The following is a 19080-nucleotide window of genomic DNA, read 5'->3' on the forward strand; positions in this document are numbered from 1 at the left end:
AGACACTCTTTTTCTTTTTCTAAATGATGGTCCCCAGTGGTGATCGACCAACATCCAGCGACTGGCAAGAAGAAAGTGACAAAAGGACAGGGTAAGAGTTTTGAGAGGGGTAGAAATCAAAAGGGTTAATTCCATTTTGGCCCCGAATTTATGACGAACTGGCCATTTTGACCCCCAATTGCGTGCGACAGTTTGTTTTGGCCCGCAATTGTGTCCGACAATTCATTTTGGCCCTCATTTTTACTAAATATTCCTATTTTGCCCTTGTGGCATTTATGTAAATATCTTTCTATTTTTATATTCTTCTTATCTTATTTTTATCTTTCAACAACCATTCAGTTTTCTTAATCTCTCTGTTTCCCACTCCTCTTTCTCATCAACATTATCGTCCAGCATTTTATTTTTTATTTTAGTATTTTGAGATGTTGGATGAAATAAATTTTTCTTTTTTTAATGCTTGAAGGTCGCCGGCCAGAAAATTGGTCGGCCGGCGACCTTCGCCGGTGAAAATGATGAGGTGGCAGAGAGAGGAAATGAGATGGAGGAGAGAGAAGTGATGACTAGTTAAGGAGTTATAAGGTAACTGAAACGGGATCATCTGGGTATTTTTTATAAAGTAGGGGGCTAAGCACGAAGCTGGCCACAAAGTTCGGGGCTATTCGAGAAATAACCCATTTAAAAATTGCCCGCCCGATTGGCCTGATATAGCCTAATAGTGAGTGAAGAGTTTAGCCGTATCGGTTTCTATGCAACCGTCCTTGCATTATGGAATTATAGTGATATTTTACTCCCAGGTTCTCCACCCTTCAAGCTATTAACAGTAGTACTAATTACTAAAACCAATGAACTCACAAACCTCTCATCCTTTTTCTTATTCTTCTCACCACCCACATTACTAAAAGCCATGAACAGCTTCAAAAAATGTGATTTTCTGAAACCCCCTTCTTCTCTGATCTCAAATCTATTAGCTTTCGCCATTATCGTCTTCACTTTCTTCTATCTTCATCAACACTGGTTTAATGGATACCCACACCCTAGTTTCTTCAATAATCAACAATCTGTTAAAAACCCTTCCATTTCCATCTCCCCAAATGCCAATGAAGTTCAAATACAACCATTTCATCAACCATCACCCTCACCGTCGCCGTCCCCATCGCCATTGCCTCCTCCAGTGGTAGCGGATACTTTTGGGATTGTTGATGAGAATGGAGTCATGGTGGAAGATTTTGAAGTTGGAAAAATTGATCCTAATTTAGCTGATACTTTAGGGACTGTAAAAAGTTCGGGGGAAAAAGAAAGTTGGGATTCTAGGGTTAAGATTAAGAGATTTTCAGTCTGTCCTGGGAGTATGAGAGATTACATTCCTTGTTTGGATAATCTAGAAGAGATTATGAAGCTTAATTCAACAGAGAAAGGGGAAAAGTTTGAGCGTCATTGTCCTCTGAAAGATCAGAGCTTGAATTGCTTGATTCCAGCCCCAAAAGGTTACAAAATTCGTATCCCATGGCCTAAAAGTAGAGATCAGGTATTCCCCATTTGTTTTTAAGCTACACAGAAAAGGGTTATTTTGCATTAGAGTGTCATAGATGATTACTTAACTGGTCAATGTTAGTCCATGCCCGCGACCTAATTAGGAATCTAATAGAATTTGAAGGAATCCATTAATGGAAGCTTTGCTATTATTTCATTTCTTAACTTAAAATGAAGAGAACTCAGCTATTTATAGAGTCATAGCTGAGTTGTTACAGAAACAGAAAAGAGTTGTTACAAGTTAGTTACAAAACAAATTAGTTTAAGGTTGTTGTGAAGTTTGTTGAGAATTGGTTGATATTTGAAATTCAGTTATGACTAAGCTTTAGACTGTGTTTGTTTTCCCAATACCCTCCCTTAAGCTGAAGGGAGAAGACCGAACTGAAAGCTTAGCTCGAAGAATACTAAATCGAACAGAAGAGAGTCCCTTAGTAAACACATCAGCAACCTGATCTTGTGTGCACACATAGAGAATCTGAAGAAGCTTAGAAGTAACCAACTCTCGAACATAATGATAATCTATCTCAACGTGCTTTGTTCGAGCATGAAAAACAGGATTTGAGGCCAGTGAGATAGCTGAAATATTATCACACAAAATAGATGGAACATCATGAAGAAAGATCCGAAGATCCTTAAGAAGATAAGTAAGCCAAGTAATCTCAGCAGCCGTATGTGCCAAGGATCTATACTCAGATTCAGTAGAGGATCGAGCCACTGTAGATTGCTTCTTGGCACTCCATGAAATTGGATTGGAACCCAAATAAATTACATAACCTCCTGTGGATCTTCTATCATTGTAATCACCAGCCCAATCAGCATCACTGTATGAACTAAGTGAAATTGGACCTTTAGTAAATTGAATTCCATGAGTTATTGTTCCTTTTAAGTACCTAAGAATCCTCTTAGCTGCAGTTAGATGAGGAACCCTTGGGCTATGCATAAATTGGCATACTTGATTTACTGAGAAGGCTATATCAGGCCTTGTCCAAGTAAGGTATTGGAGTGCACCAACCATGGATCGAAAAATTGTGGGGTCTTCAAGTAGAGGACCAGAGAAATGATCAAGTTTCTCTGAGGTGGAGATAGGAGTATTACATGGTTTTGCTCCTTGCATATCAGTCTTTTGAAGAAGATCCAAAATATACTTGGATTGAGATAAGAAGATACCATGCTTATCTCTGAAAACTTCCAACCCCAAGAAATAGTGTAAAGAACCAAGGTCTTTCATGGCAAAGGAACTCTTAAGTTGATTAATAATATCTTGATTAAGAGATAAGGAACTACCAGTAATTAGAATGTCATCCACATAAACAAGAAGATAGACAATGTCAGCCTTGGTTTTAAGAACAAATAGACTTGAATCAGACTTGGCTGTTTGAAAACCCAGACCTAATAGAGCTTGAACTAATTCCTCATACCAGGCTCTTGGAGCTTGTTTCAAGCCATACAAGGATTTTTGTAATTTGCAAATATGAGTAGGTTTGTCAGGGTCAATAAACCCTTGTGGTTGCTCCATGAAGACCTCTTCCTTAAGAGTCCCATGAAGGAAAGCATTGGTGACATCTAGCTGAGTGATGTCCCAATCAAAGTGAAGTGCAAGAGATAAGATAACTCTTATTGTGGATGGTTTAGCTACAGGGCTAAAAGTATCATTATAGTCAATCCCAGATTGTTGATGAAAGCCCTTAGCTACCAGCCTTGCCTTATACCTCTCAATTGTACCATCTGCCCTTTCTTTGATCTTATAAACCCATTTGCACCCCACAAGATTTTCATTACCAGTATAAGGCACCAATGTCCAAGTCTTTGTCTGTAGCAAAGCATTAAATTCAGTTGTCATAGCCTCTCTCCACTTCTCTTGTTTGGCAGCTTGAGTATAGCAAGTGGGAGTTAAGTCAGAGCATTTAGAGATTAAAGCCTTTGGGAGAGGGTGTTTAGTAGCAGTAAATAGATTGATTTTGGGTTTAAAAATTCCCTGCTTTGCCCTTGTTTGCATTGGATGAGTATTATGTGGAATGGAAGGGTCAGGCTGAGAAGAAGAAGAAGACACAGTAGATGAGTGATCAGGAAGAATAGAGGCAGATTGGTCAGAAGTGGTAGGACCAGCAACCGTGTGCATAGGAGATAATGGCAAAGAGTGATCAGGTGCAACTGGAATAGGTGTAGGGGGAGTATCAGCTATAGAAGCAGATGGAGTAGGTGGAGTAGTATCAGCTGTAGAAGTAGTTGGAGTAGAAGGAGTAGTATTTGATTCAAAATTGGCTGAAAATAATGGATTAGAGATAGGAGAGACAACTTTATCTGAGCCAGCCTTGAGTGTTGAGAAAGGAAAGCATTGTTCGTTGAAAGTTACATGTCTAGAAGTATAGACCCTTCCTGTTGCTGGGTCAAGACATCTAAACCCCATATGATTGAGACTGTACCCTATGAAGACACATGGGATGCTCCTTGGTTCAAGCTTATTATGAGCATAAGGCTTTAACCAAGGAAAGCAGAGACACCCATAAGCCTTAAGATAGCTATAGTTGGGTGGACTACCATATAGTTTTTGATAGGGTGAAACATTATTCAAAGTTTCAGTTGGCATTCTATTGATAAGGAATACAGAGGTCTGAAACACTTCAACCCAATATGATGTAGGAACATGAGAATGAAAGAGAAGAGACCTACTTGTTTCCAAAATATGTCTGTGTTTTCTTTCAACAGTGCCATTTTGTTCTGGTGTGTGAGGACATGAAAATTGATGTGTAATACCTTGAGAAATTAGAAATTCTTCAAGAGCATTACTAGTGAATTCCCCTCCTGAATCAGTTCTAATGAATCTGATTTTAGATTGTAATGCAGTTTCTATTCTTTTACTGAAAGCAACAAATGAAAGAAAGAAATCTGATTTATTAGAAAGAGGTAATATCCAACAATACTTAGTAAAATCATCAACAACAGTAGCAAAGTATTTATAACCACTGATTGAAGTAGCTGGTGAAGGACCCCAGAGATCAATGTAAAGTAAATGCAGGGCAGCAGTGGTCTTGCAAGAAGAAGATTGAAAGGGCAGCTTCTTAGCCTTAGCTAATTGACATTCACTACAGAAGAAGGTGAAGTCTTTATTGTTGAGAGGAAGATTATTGGTGTTGATGATACTGTGAAGTGTTGAAAGAGAAGGGTGTCCAAGTCTTTGATGCCAAAGTGATGGAGAAATAGACTGAGAGACAAAAGCAACAGGATGTGTAGAGGCAGCTTTGTGAGTATTTAAAGAGGCAGCTTTATGAAGTGACAAGGGATAGGTTCCATCTTTAGGTTGCTCTTGGAAAAGAGTCCTCCCTGATTTCTTGTCCTTCACAGTGAGCTCAGTATCAGTAAAAGTAAGAGCACATTGATTATCTTTAGCAAATTGAAAAACAGATAAAAGATTTTCAGAAATATCAGGCACATGATATATGTTATTGAACTTGAAGAGATGATCATGTGATTTAAAACAAGAAGAACCTATGTTAGAGATAGACAAACCTTGTCCATTACCAATGTGAACTCTGTCATGTCCTTGATATTGGTTTGCAGATTGAATGTTAGAAAGATCAGCAGTCATATGTGTAGACGCACCTGTGTCAGCATACCAGTAGCTAGGAGAATTATTAGAAGGAGCAGCATATTTAGCATGCAGTTTAGCAGGTGGTGTTTTCCCAATATAGCTGAGATTCAATCGATTAAAGCAATCAATAGCAAGATGCCCAACTTTCTGACATATTTGACAAATAGGTCTGTCTGAAGAGGATGAATCTTGAGAACTTTGTGAATGATTTCCAGAGGAATAATGAGGTTTACCTCTACCTCTGCCCCTATTATATTGATTTCGTCCTCTGTTAGAGGATTGAGACTGGTAATTGATCGAACTCTGAGCATTATAGACTTGTGGAGAAGAAGAAGAACCTTGAGCCATATAGGCTTGATTTGGCGTCTCAATAAGAAGAGGATTTTGAACAACTTGTGACTCATGAATTGAAACTTCATGACTTAATAGAAGACTATGAAGTTCATCAACAGTAACAGGAGGAGTTCGAATAGAGACAGATGTTTTGAATGATTCATACTCTGATGTTAATCCCTTTAAAGTTAATACAACAAGATGTTTATCAGGAAATGGAGCACCTGCAGCAGCAAGTTGATCAGCAATTTCCTTGATTTGTTGAAGATAAACACTCATAGATGAAGAACCTTTCTTGAGTTGTTGAAGTCGAGACTGTAATTGTAAGACATGAGAAGTAGAAAGCCATGAAAACTTATGTTCAAGAGATAACCAGAGTTCTCTAGAAGATGAAACTCCAACAACATAGGGAAGAAGATTCTCAGAAAGTGATGAGTTTAACCAAATTAAAAGAGTTTGATCTCGTTCAATCCATTCAAAATAAGCAGGATTTGGAATTTCCATTCCATTATTATCAAAGATGATCTTTTCTGGACAAGATGAAGATCCATCTACAAGGTTTAAAACACCATACCTTCGTAATACTGGTAGAAAAAGAGATTTCCAAGTGATATAGTTATCAGAAGTTAATCTAATTGGAACAAGATTGACGATTTGATGAGGCGCTGGAAGCGAAATAAAACTAGAAGATGAAGAAGACGAAGAAGAATTTGACATTGTTCGTGTTTTTAGCAGACAAATTGAGAAGAAGAAGAGATAGAAATCTTACTGAAAAAGGAAGATCGAATAACCAGAAGCTTAAGAGCTTTGGCTCATGATACCATAATAGAATTTGAAGGAATCCATTAATGGAAGCTTTGCTATTATTTCATTTCTTAACTTAAAATGAAGAGAACTCAGCTATTTATAGAGTCATAGCTGAGTTGTTACAGAAACAGAAAAGAGTTGTTACAAGTTAGTTACAAAACAAATTAGTTTAAGGTTGTTGTGAAGTTTGTTGAGAATTGGTTGATATTTGAAATTCAGTTATGACTAAGCTTTAAACTGTGTTTGTTTTCCCAATAGAATCGACCGTCCATTGATAGTGAAAAGGCCATCAAGAGAGAGAGAGGGAGAGTTGACTCGAAAATGAAGACAGTTGATTTCGTTTAGGTCTGGATTAGGCTTTGACTTGTAGCCTCTTCTAACATTGCTCTTCGCAAAAAAATAAAAAGTCATGTCCTTGAACCAATAGCTAGTACCTACCTATTTGTTCCCCTTTTGCAAATCCATAGAAAATTTTAATTGCATAGTTCTTGAAAAACATCTAAGAAATCTTCATGTAGGTATGGTTAAACAATATACCTAATTCACGTGTAGTTGAAGATAAAAGAGGACAGAATTGGGTTACTAAGGACAAGAACAAATATAAATTTCCTGGAGGTGGAACGCAGTTTATACATGGGGCAGATGAGTATTTGAATCAAATTTCAAAGGTTTATTTTCGATCTTCATACTTAGGTCTGCTCATGTTTATTAGTAGAACCTAAATGGTCTCAGAGATTATCAATTAATGAACAGATGGTTCCTGAAATTGCATTCGGTAAGCAAACTCGAGTTGTTTTGGATATCGGATGTGGAGTAGCAAGCTTTGGTGCCTATCTTCTTTCTCGGAATGTGATAACGTTGTCTATAGCGCCCAAAGATGTTGACGAGAACCAAATTCAGTTTGCTCTTGAGCGTGGTGTTCCTGCAATGTTGGCAGCTTTTGGAACACGTCGTTTGTTGTATCCAAGCCAGGCTTTCGAATTAATACATTGTTCGAGATGTGGAATTGATTGGACTCGAGATGGTAAGTCATTCTAGTTTTCACTTTTCAGTGTATATTGCTCACATATAATGTTTAGACTAGATTTTACTTCTTTCGTTCTTATCTTTCCATACCTGAACTTTGACATCATGATTTGTGAGTTCTTAAATATTCAAGATCGGCAAGAAAGAATTCCACGAATGATAGTAATGGATGGTTGGAAGGCCTTCCACGGTCAACTTAGGAAGTTGATGTAGCATTCTTGATCTATATTCATTTCCTCATTGGTTGTAACGGTTTTTTTGGTGGAGATGGAAACTTGTCTTCCTAAGCTTGGGTGCTTAAACTTATGAGGGTCTTCTTCACTAATCATGTTCTATTTTCATTCGAGTGTGATGAAGATGGAATATTGCTTCTTGAGGTGAACAGATTACTAAGAGCTGGAGGATACTTTGTATGGGCAGATCAACCAGTTTATAAACATGAATTTCATCTGCAGAAACAATGGAAAGGTATCATTTAAGATCACTTTCTTTATCCGGACCCATTTTTGGCTACCTTATTCTCTATCGATTCCTTATAACTTCTCAGACCATTATGAAACATAAACATAGAACATACCACAATTACTATAAGTTTCTACGAGTAATTTTACCAAATCTTGTCGCTATTCTCATTGTTTACAGAGATGGAAGACCTAACGAATCGTCTATGCTGGGAGCTAGTGAAGAAGGAAGGATATGTTGTTATATGGCGTAAACCATTAAACAATAGTTGCTATGCCCGGCATGATTCTACTACTCAACCTTTATTATGTGATCTAAACGATGACCCTGATAACGTTTGGTATCTCCATTATCCATCATTCACTTATTGTACAAAGTAGAGAAATTTAACACATCTTGTCTTCTATGCGGTCTCCTGAGGGCTTTCTTGAATATAAAATTCTCGCAGGTATGTTGATTTGGAAGCATGTATCAGCAGACTACCTGAGAATAAATATAGGGCGGATACTAGTACATGGCCCGGACGGCTTTATAGGCAACCAAACAGGCTTCAGACTATACAATTGGATTCTCTTATATCTAGAGGAGAGCTCTTTAAAGCAGAATCGGTATATTGGAGAGAGATGACGAAAAGATACATGAAAATTTTTCGGTGGGCAAAGGCAAAGCTACCAATACGAAATGTAATGGACATGCGAGCTGGTTTTGGAGGGTATCGTAACTATCTTTCTTTGCCATTGTTTTCGTTATTTCTTTTGTTCCTTTGCCATTGTTTTCGTTATTTCCTTTCTTCCTTTGCCATTGTATTCGTTATTTCTTTTCTTCCTTTACCATTGTATTCATTCTTTGAATTCCAATCCAACTTGTTTTTGTGATTTATCTGATAAAAACCCCGACATGTGGAAGATTTGGAGCAGGATTTGGACCGGATTACTGGGTAATGAATGTCGTTCCTGTTAGTGGACCAAATACCTTGCCTGTAATTTATGATCGTGGACTTATAGGAGTAATGCATGACTGGTATGTGGAATGTATGGGCGTACGTGGTTACCTTTTGTTTTTCTTTTCCTAACTCTTTTTATGTTATTACTTGTAATCTCCCAAAAACCTTTGTTCCTAGGTGTGAACCATTTGATACATATCCTAGAACTTATGATCTTCTTCATGCATCTCGTCTCTTCTCCACTGAACGAATGAGGTATTCTTCTTACTCAGCTTTTATGTCAGGTGGTGTTTGCTTTTGTTGAATCCCAATCTCAAGTCTGACTTGAGATTTGAACTAACTCGAGGCAGATTTCAGAATGTGTTGATTTTTTTGTTTTGGTATTTCAACTCGTGTATGAAACTTGTGTTAATAGCTGTCTCCGGCTGCTTTTGGTCCAATTAAAACATAAATAAAATAAAGTTAAAGAGACTATTATTCACTATTGTCCCTCTGCCCAGAACAAGACAGACATAGGCAAGACAGAATTGGACAATAAGGAAGAAATAGTAGCTACCTTAGTTTTCTTTCAAAATTTCAATTGTATCCCTAGATTTACACCAATTGAGGGTCATTATAAAAAAGAAACGGTCGTTTCACTTTTTATGACATTATCTGCCGAACTTCGAATAGTTTCTCTCCCTGAACTTTCTATAAACTCCATCGCAGGTGCAACTTTTCGACAATCATGCTTGAGATGGATAGGATTTTAAGGCCTGGAGGACTTGCATATATCACTGACACTAGTGTCGTCATGGATGAAATTCTAGAGGTAGCGAAGGCAATGGGTTGGCGGTCGACACTACGCAACACAGACGAGGGTCCTCATTCCGTATGGAAGTTCTTGGTATGTCAAAAACACCGATAACTTGCTCGAGCCAGAGACATCTCATTAATTTAAGAAGAACAAAAGAAAGATCAGAGAAGGAAGAAGTGATGTTTTTCTGACACTTCTTTAAGCCTCCTTTTTCAGGGAAGGCAATAACTTGGATTACGTGCTAACTAATCGTGATACACAATTGATGTAATTTCCTTTGGTACATGTATTCTAGTGACTATAAATGAAACTATAATACGAACATACCTTTTTTACTCGGAAAACATGATATAAGAGAAAGCTATACTGAATGTGTTAAAAGATTGGGGTTGTATTTATATTTGATTTGGAATAATAATGATAGCCTAGATCATATCAGATGTTTATTATTTTCCAAGTCACAACTAAATTTATCCTCATTTCCAGTAACAGTTGTTACAGGTAGTAGTTTCTGGTGATCGAAATCCTGTTCTAAAAGCATCTCCGGTAGAAAATTCAAACTCTAAAATCTAGAATGTCACAAAGGAATTTAGAGATTTTGTTCAAAAAAATAACCTCCAGTAACTCTTTGTTAGACAATGATTACGTGGAGGTAGTTATTTTAGAGACACTCTAGCATACACACTCTAGCATACATCTAAATGTAAAATGTCATTTTGAACCCTAACAAGTGCCAATTCATTCAACCTTCAAACTTTATTTTATGACTACCTTTTTCAATTAATGGTGTGTTTGGATGGCGGAATCATGAATCCGCGGATTCATGAGTCCTTAGGATTCATGATTCCACGGATTCATGAATCCAAGTAATATTTTTTGGTTTGTTTGGCAACTAAGAATCCTATGATTTATTGTTATTTAAGTATTTTTAAATGTCTTTAGAAAAAATATGATTTTTGAAAAAAATAATGATTTTGAAAAAAAATAATGATTTTGTAGAAGGAAATATTTTTTTGATGATTTTAAGTTTGAAATTTAGGTTTATTAATCTAAAATCCTAGCAAATCCTAGGGGGTAGGGTGGGATTTTGGTCCAATACAAATTTTGGAATTAAGAATCCTTAGGATTCAAGAGTCCTAGGATTCTTGGTAGCCAAACAGACCAAGGATTCATGATTCCTACCAAATCCCACTTTTGATAGGAATCCTACTTAGAAATCCTGCAACCAAACACACCATAAGTTTAGAAATAATATAAGTGTCAACTGAAGTTATTTTGGATATCTCAAAAACATGTTCAATGCAATACTCAGTCAAGAACTTCGAAATTCTATTTTCATGAGTAAAAAGTAGATCTCCAAAAAAACGTTATTACATGGCGTAGACACATAATGGATTGAATAAGTTTTATAACTATCATCTGGTGATTTGGAAAGAAATTTTTTTTTGAGATCTACTTTTTAGGCAAAGATCTTCACCCATCCTTTTTTTCAAAGATACTGTTTTGCAAAGATCTTCACAAATCCTTCTTTAAATAGATCATTTTTAGGCCTAGTAAGGTTCATAATGGGACTGGTCCTGGGGTTTCGCATGTGTGTATCTTGGTTTTGAATGATTTGTTAAATGTTGTGGAGTCATGGGAAACTCAAAATTAGAAGTGTAGATTTTGCCTGAAAGAAAAAGGGTTAAGATTTGGGTAGCTCAAGTTCCCAAAACTTATAAATTAGTCATTCAATTTGGAGATATTATTACTTCTTTTGTGTGTTGTAACTACCCATATTGTTAAACCTAAACATCATTGAAAGTCAGATTTGTAAAAGAAAGGGAAATAAACTCAAAGATGAACAATACTAACCATCTAGATCTGTAAAAGAAAATGGATTATTTTTTTAGGAAGATGAGAAGACATGGTGGCAGTGGATGATGGTGGTTGTGGGGGATTAGAGAAAGAAAAAAATTGGAGAGAAAAACAAAAGTTGCTGGAATAAATAAAGGGTTATTTCCCTAAGTGTTTTTGAGTTGGAGGACCAAATATTACTGGGTTAATAAGGTTCTCCTCCACCATAGATGAAATATGAGGTGCAGGTCCAAATTTCAGCTTTTGTGGTATCCCAAGTAAAAAGGTGTTTTGGAAGTTGTGTTTTTTTTTTTTTTTCTCTTTTTACCCTTTTCAAATCTCTCTCTCTAATTAACGCATTTTCTTTCTCTTTCATATTTCTCATTCTCAGTTTCTCTCTCAACTTAATGGGAGATTTACTTTCTCTCTCTAAAATATATCCACTTAAAACCTATTGCTCATCATCTTCTAACCTGATTCAACTTAGAGTTACAAATTGTTGGCAAAAGTATATAATTGTAAAACACTAAATAAATTTCTAATCCAAATCATGAAGTAAAACAAAACCTCATCTTTTTTTTCTCTTAATGTTTTTTCCATCGATTTACTCAGTTTTAAAAGAGTTCAGACCTTAGTTTCTTCTTTCTTGATTGAAGACTGATTAATCAATTTTAAGATCAATTGATAACACCAGAAACTTGTACGAAACTAAACTCAACTTCAAAGTTGAACCACATCTTCTTCTTCTTCTCTTCAAAGCCTTAGATTTACTTTCTCTCTCTAAAATAACTTAATATGAAAAAGAAATAAAACTTTAAAGATAGCGAAAATAGGAAAAATCTGGAGAGAAATTCCAAACTGGAAAAGAATTCTCGGTACAGAAAAAGAATAAAAATAGGAAATATGGAGAGAGAAAATTCCCAGGCTAGTACATAAAATAATTCCCGGTACACAAGAAAATTCCCAGTACATAACTAAATGACCAGTACATAAAACAATTCCCGGTACACAAGAAAATTCTCAGTACAAAAAGTATCTAGTACATAACCAAATGTCTAGTACATAGAACAGTTCCCGGTACACAAGAAAATTTCCAGTACAGAAGTTTCATTCGCCTCATATTTCTATCTTTGTCCTTATTTTGTCAAGGTTGCAACGTGAAATCTTTTTCTTAAACAGAGAGTCAGAGATTAATAGATTTTGGAGAAATTTCCAAAAATTTTATAAAAGGGGAAAACACCATGGAATCATTTGGAGACTGATTAAAGATTTTATACCCATTTTGATCTATCTAACCTTAGAATGCATATATAAACAGAGAGAGAGAGAGAGGTTTCAGCAGGTAATCTTGTAAAATTGATTTGGGGAGGAGAGAAATGGTTAGGTCGGTGGATGTTTTAGAGATGGGGTTGGGCGAGATTGATGGATCGAGTTAGGAGATTGTAACTGTGGGCGTGTGGGTTTATACATTTATAGAGAGAGATGGGAAAAGGAAGTTTGGACATTGAAGAGAAAGAGAGGGAGACTATGTACATACAAAAATTCCAATATAAAAGTGTCACGTACATAACCAAAGGGCCAGTACATAAAATATTTCCCGGTACACGAGATAATTGCTAATACAAAAGTGACCTAGAAATAAAAAAAATGTATAGTTAATAAAACAATTTCCGGTACACAAGAAAATTCCCAGTGAAAAATGTTTCGTAAGTAACCAAATGTCCTGTACATTTCAAAATTCCCGGTTCATGTGAAAGTTCCCACGTTTCTTTGTCATGTGGAAGTTCACTGTACATTTTTTAGTTTCATTTGTTTCATATTTCTATCTTTTACCGCATTTTGTCAAGGTTGCAACTCTGAATTTTTTTTCTTAAACGTTTAAATTTTTCAATTTAGGAGTTATCCTTAACTTGATCTACGTTGACTATTTTATTTTGTTTACTAAAAAAATTCCGGTACACAAGACAATTCCCGGTACACAAGAAAATTCTCAGTACAAAAGTGTTTAGTAAATAACCAAATGGCTAGTAAATAAAACAATTCCCGGTACACGAGATAATTATTAGTACAAAAGTGACCTAGAAATATAAAAAAATTGTATAGTACATAAAACAATTTCCGGTACACAAGAAAACTCCAGTAAAAAATGTTTAGTAAATAACCAAATGACCAGTACATAAAACAGTTTTCGGTACACAAGAAAATTCCCAGTACAAAAGTGTTTAGTACATAACCAAAGGCTAATAAATAAAACAATTCCCGATACACAAGATAAATCTCAATACAAAAGTGTCCTGTAAATAAATAATTTCTGATACACAATAAATTACCCATTATCATATATCGTACAGTTACAATGTTTTGTAAATAAATAATTTCCGATACAAGATAAATCTTAATGTAGGTTACAGACTTGTACATGGTACATTTCTTAATTTACAGTACATTTCCTAATTTACTGTATATTCCAAAATGTGAGTACATTAGATTATGCACATTTCTAAATGTAGGTTGCAAACTTCTATACGGAGTACATTAGACAATGTACTGCACATTTCAAAACGACATGAACTTAAGGTTGAAATATCACCAAAACATAATTTTTCAACATATACATTCGTGTGCAATACACATGTCTATTAGTAATTAAGCAAAAATACAGTAAATGTTACAAAATACGGTAAATTGTTTCACTAAAATTATTTATGTTTTGGAAGAAATGTATATGACATTTGATTATAAATGGAATGAAACCTGAAAAGAAAAATATAAATCTGTAGATAAATTTGAAACTTGAAAGACTAATATAAATAGAATGAAATATTTGACAAAAAATAATGCAACATCTATCCAAAAAAGAAAAGAACTTTAAGATTTTAAGAAAATATCATACCTAAAATAAAAGAAAAAAAATTACAAAGAGAGAAAGTATTTAAAGTACATTTCCTAATGTGGGGTACAGACTTCTACAAGGTACATTTCCTAATTTACAGTACATTTCCTAATTTACTGTATATCCCAAAATGTGAGTACATTAGATTATGCATATTTTCAAATGTAGGTTGCAAACTTTTATAGGAGTACATTAGAAAATGTACTGCACATTTCAAAATGACATGAACTTACGGTTGAAGTTTTACCAAAACATAATTTGTCAACATATACATTCGTGTGCAATACATGTGTCTATTTGTACATAAGCATAAATACAGTAAATGTTACAAAGTACAGTAAATTGTTTCACTAAAATAACTTATGTTTTGGAAGAATTGTATATGACTTTTGATTATAAATGGAATGAAACCTGAAAAGGGAAATATAAATCTGTAGATAAATGGAATTAAAAATTTGACAAAAAATAATGCAACATCTATCCAAAAAAGAAAAGAACTTTAAGATTTTAAGAAAATACCATACCTAAAACAAAAGAAAAAAACTCACAAAGAGAGAAAGTATTTAAAAAGAGGAACAAAAATATATTTGTAGAAAGAGAAAAAATTTATTTTAGATTTGAGAGAGAGAGAGAGATGGAGAGGATGAGTGTGGATAATAGAATGTAGAGAGAGAAAGTGGAGAATAAAGTGTAGAGAGAGAAACGTGAAAAGCCGGATTTTTTTATGGCATTTCTGTAATTTCGGGGTGGCAATTTATGTAAATAAGAGTAAAAGTTTCCCTAGTGTTGTAATTTCCCACCATCACTTGATTATTGGACCTGCCCCTCATTCCTTGTGTGCAGTGGGCCTGCTTCTCTTTTTGGAGAAAGGAATGGGCCTTTTGCCCAACCCCTCTTTCCCTAATGGCCCCCAACTTTGTGACCAGCTTCCCGTCTGGCCCCCTACTTTACGCGAAATACCCATATGGCCCCCTTCCGTTATAACACCGTCACTCTCTCTCCTCCATCATGTTTTCTCTCTCTGCCAACTCACGCCACATCATCTGTTAAGCCACCTAATCACCTTCTCCGGCAGAGGTCGCCGACCGGCGAAATTTCCGGTCGGCGACCTTCAAACTAATTTTCTGATCACAACCCAAAATGTTACAACAAACCCATAATATCATCATCAACAAACCTAACCTAAAAGCTTGACGAAGAACCATAAACCCCAAAATTACCTTCTGTGAAGATGCATGCTTCCGAAATCAAAAACAAAATCCATAAATGTTTTATCACAAACCAAAATGTCGGCAACAATCACGAAGAACAACAACTTAAGAGCAAGTTAAACCCCAAAAATCAAAATCAAAGTCCTAAATGTGCGAAACGAAACCCTAATTTTTTGAAAATAACCCAAAATGTTAAAACAAACTCATCATTTCATCAACTAAAAACCTAAAACTTGACCAAGAACAGAGAGAGGAAGAAGATTTAGAGGAAGAACAGATTCGTACCTGTGTGTTAAACGCTGACGAACAGAAATTAGGTTTAGGGTTTGATGATTCTCGAAGCAGAGATAAAAGAACCGCATAAGCAGAGAGAGAAGAACCGTAGGGGTTGAAGTTGCTTTTGAAGGTTTAATATAGAGAGAGTGTAGCCGGAAAATGCTTCGGTTGAGATAGAAAGAGCTGGAAATCGTTTCGTTTGAGAGAGATAGAGACGCCCAAAATCGTTTGGTTTGAAGAGAGAGAGAAAACAGGGAGCGTCTTTTAGGGTTTTAGTGTCTAATAGTGTCTAATCAATTCACTGAAAAAGAGATAGGGTTTTGGTGGTGTCTAATCAACGAGAGAGAGAGAGAGAGGTATAGGTAGATGCATGAGGGATCTGACGACTTGACAGGCACAAGGACGATTATGCGGGAAATGGGTGAGAGACATGAGGGATATGTATTTGATTTGAGGGGATAGAAGGTAACATCACTTTTTGAGTTTCTTTTTAGATATTATTCCCCAGTCGGTTGGATTTCGTATTTGGGCCCTTTTTTGGGCCAAATTTCGAAACTCAGATTATTATTTAAAAAAATATTGATTGTCTAATGATTTCCAAAGTTATGTTGTTGGATTTTTTTTTTTTTGTTGAGAGATGTTCTTGGGCGTTCGGATGTAATTCTCGATTTAACTGTCAAATTATACACAGAAGATTAGACAAACAATATACAGAAGATTAGATGAAACTTAAAGATATACATTTAAAATCCCCTCTAAAAATCAGCAAATCAAATGCCATCAAACTAAAGGAGACAAAAAAGAAATGAAAAAAATAAAATTAAAACAATATTTACTAATACTACGTGTTCTTCCTCAAATCAACCACAACTACACTAACATTATCACTACTGTGTCTCGCAAGAGCTAGTTTAGTTAACAGTAACGCCGCTTCCGAACATGCCTTATCCGAACTTTCATCGTCAGTCAACGACTTGTTGACTTCTCCAGCACAAGACGAAGTCAAGGGTTTACTTGGTCCTTGACCATTCAAGCACATCCGTACGATATTACAAGCAAATTCGTTAGATACAACATCCCACAGTCCATCACTTGCTAGAATCATACATTCATCCTCGTCCGTCCGATCTGTTATCGTTATCTCTGGTTCTGATATCACATATGGTTTCAAGTAATTATCCCCTGCTCCAAAAAATATTTTTCACTATCAGTAACCAGAGAGAATCTCTGAACAAACGGATTAGGTCAAAATCTATAGAGAGAAAATGCTTACCGATTGCCCTAGACATAGCAAGAACTCCAAGAACACGAGGACCGTCCCAGTAGATAACTCGACCACCAGCTTCTTCAACTCGAAGCAATTCATCTGGTCGATCAGGTTTATGATCGACTGAAAGAGGAACCGATTTGCCGCCTCGACACAGTACGGCACGAGAATCACCACAGTTAGCGACAACGATTTGAGTCGGAGTGATAACAGAAACAACAGCCGTTGAACCAACGGCATCGCATTTAGGGGTTTGAAGTTCACAACGACAATTTGTAATGAGTTCCGATCCGTTCCTCCGTGATCCTGATGCTTCCTTATCCATACGACTAAAACTTTTCTCCATTTTCTCTTTCCATTCCAAAGATGATGATTCTGATGATATCTCGATCTCTTCTTTTACAAGTTGATGTAATCGATCTCTGCAACTCATAGCAACATGAGAACAACCATGGCCGTCGTAAACACCAAAAAAATGACGTCTAGCCGGAATCTGAGAATTATCTTGACTAAATGATGGATGAATTGAGACAGCATCTTCCATGTCTCGTCTCCGGCCACAAACTGAACTGAAACCGTACTTTGGACACCGATCTGAGATTAAAGATTCTAATTTCACCGTAGGTGGTGGAGGAGAAGAAGAACTATTAGTCGAGACAGTTTCCAAACAAGACTCAACTGAACCTGAATTTGAGCTATGAGAATCTTCATCCTCATCATCATTATCGTCTTTACAGTTTTCAACCGGAGACGAATACTCTTCAAGTACAGTTTCATCATCTTTTTCCTTGCATTCTTCGGCCACTTCCTCAATATCAGTACTCATTATCTTCTGACGCTTTCTTCTTTCAGAAGATTCAGCCATATCACAAACAAATTTAAAACTTCCTAAATCCATTCTCTTTCTTCTTCCTCCTAATGAAGCTTGCTCACATGTCGTCTGTGTCGTCGTACTCTGTTCATTAACAATTCCACAACAAATCTCCGCCATTACTGATACTCGAAAAGCAGAAGAGTTATTTGATTGTTCTTTGTTTTTCAAATGTTCATCAACATTCTTCAGATATTCAATTCAAACCTTCAACCCCATTAGCTTTTAATAAAGGAGAAAGAAAATTCTCTCTCTCTCTCTAGTTTCTCTCTCTAAAACAGATTTCTCCACGTACGTCTTTTTCTTTTTTCTTCTTTTACAGTGTCGATCAGCAACAAAGGCCAGAAAGCCTTTAATCCTTCTTAACGTAGTAAAGGGCAGTTGGGCAGCTGCCCATCACCGTCACGGGCAAACCTATACAGCTACAATTGCTCTTTACAAAACCTATAAAAATCAATCTCAACCGTTCATTTTAAAATATCAATATCTCGTCACCTAAATGACAACACGTGTATACATACTATCAAATCTTTTCGAACAAATGGACCAATGAGAATTCAACACGCTCGTATATGTACGTTTTTCATACTGACACGCATGTGGTCCTAAGAGACTTCAAATTTGGAATTACCTACTTTACCCTTACCTTTTCCATTATTTATTTTGATTATAAATTTTAGAAGGACACGTGGCGGTACAATGTTTAGAGAGTGAAAATGGGAGAAATTTAAGAAGAGTGGTCGAATTCAAAGCGACTACCAAAATGGTGGCAGATTGACAAAAACTTTTGAGTGGGGGACTACAAATTTGTCGACATCAGTTGACAGCTTTAAAGAATATCTGGATATCTGGTTACTGTTGTTGGTCGACACGTGTGTTTCATGACGTGGGAGTGATCTGTAAGCGTTGAATACGGACACGCAATAAGTGATCATTTTTCCTTTTCCTTCTTTTTACGTATTTGTTTTTTTGGTCGATTAGGTGATTGAATTTTTACTTCCAAAAAATAACATAAGAAATACCATACAACAACTTTTCTTTTTTTTTGTTGAACTTAAAACCATTTGATAACCTAAGAGAGGAAAATTATAAGGTCCAAAATTCGGGTCAAAATAGCAAATGAAGCCCAACTCGGAATAATAATGCAAAAAAAACTCAAAATTTGAAATTACAAAACATTTATGAAAATTTCTGAACAAAACACAATTTGCTCTCAACAATTTTGTATTTGCTCTCAACA

The 19080-nt window shown here is 35.9% G+C and overlaps 2 protein-coding genes across 2 annotated transcripts; one reads left to right on the top strand and one right to left on the bottom strand.

The window, feature by feature from the left end:
- The first annotated feature begins 707 nt into the window (after positions 1-707).
- LOC147558041 (putative methyltransferase PMT11) lies at positions 708-9919 on the top strand. Its single transcript, XM_086659610.1, has 9 exons — positions 708-1525; positions 6778-6927; positions 7013-7283; positions 7643-7753; positions 7928-8087; positions 8196-8459; positions 8654-8767; positions 8868-8945; positions 9399-9919. Exons 1-9 carry the CDS (start codon positions 905-907, stop codon positions 9595-9597), a joined length of 1968 nt encoding a protein of 655 aa, XP_086515736.1. The 5' UTR covers positions 708-904; the 3' UTR covers positions 9598-9919.
- A 6478-nt stretch (positions 9920-16397) lies between these two features.
- Positions 16398-18582, bottom strand: LOC147558042 (putative protein phosphatase 2C 24). The gene is made up of 2 exons (XM_086659624.1): positions 16976-18582; positions 16398-16884 (listed from the first exon to the last, which is right to left on the bottom strand). Exons 1-2 carry the CDS (start codon positions 17958-17960, stop codon positions 16544-16546), a joined length of 1326 nt encoding a protein of 441 aa, XP_086515750.1. The 5' UTR covers positions 17961-18582; the 3' UTR covers positions 16398-16543.
- Between the last annotated feature and the right edge of the window lie 498 nt (positions 18583-19080).

This window comes from Eschscholzia californica, unplaced genomic scaffold, assembly GCF_041429995.1.
Source record: "Eschscholzia californica isolate CP2 unplaced genomic scaffold, dmEscCali1.0.p SCAF_2, whole genome shotgun sequence".
Taxonomy (NCBI): Eukaryota; Viridiplantae; Streptophyta; class Magnoliopsida; order Ranunculales; family Papaveraceae; genus Eschscholzia; species Eschscholzia californica.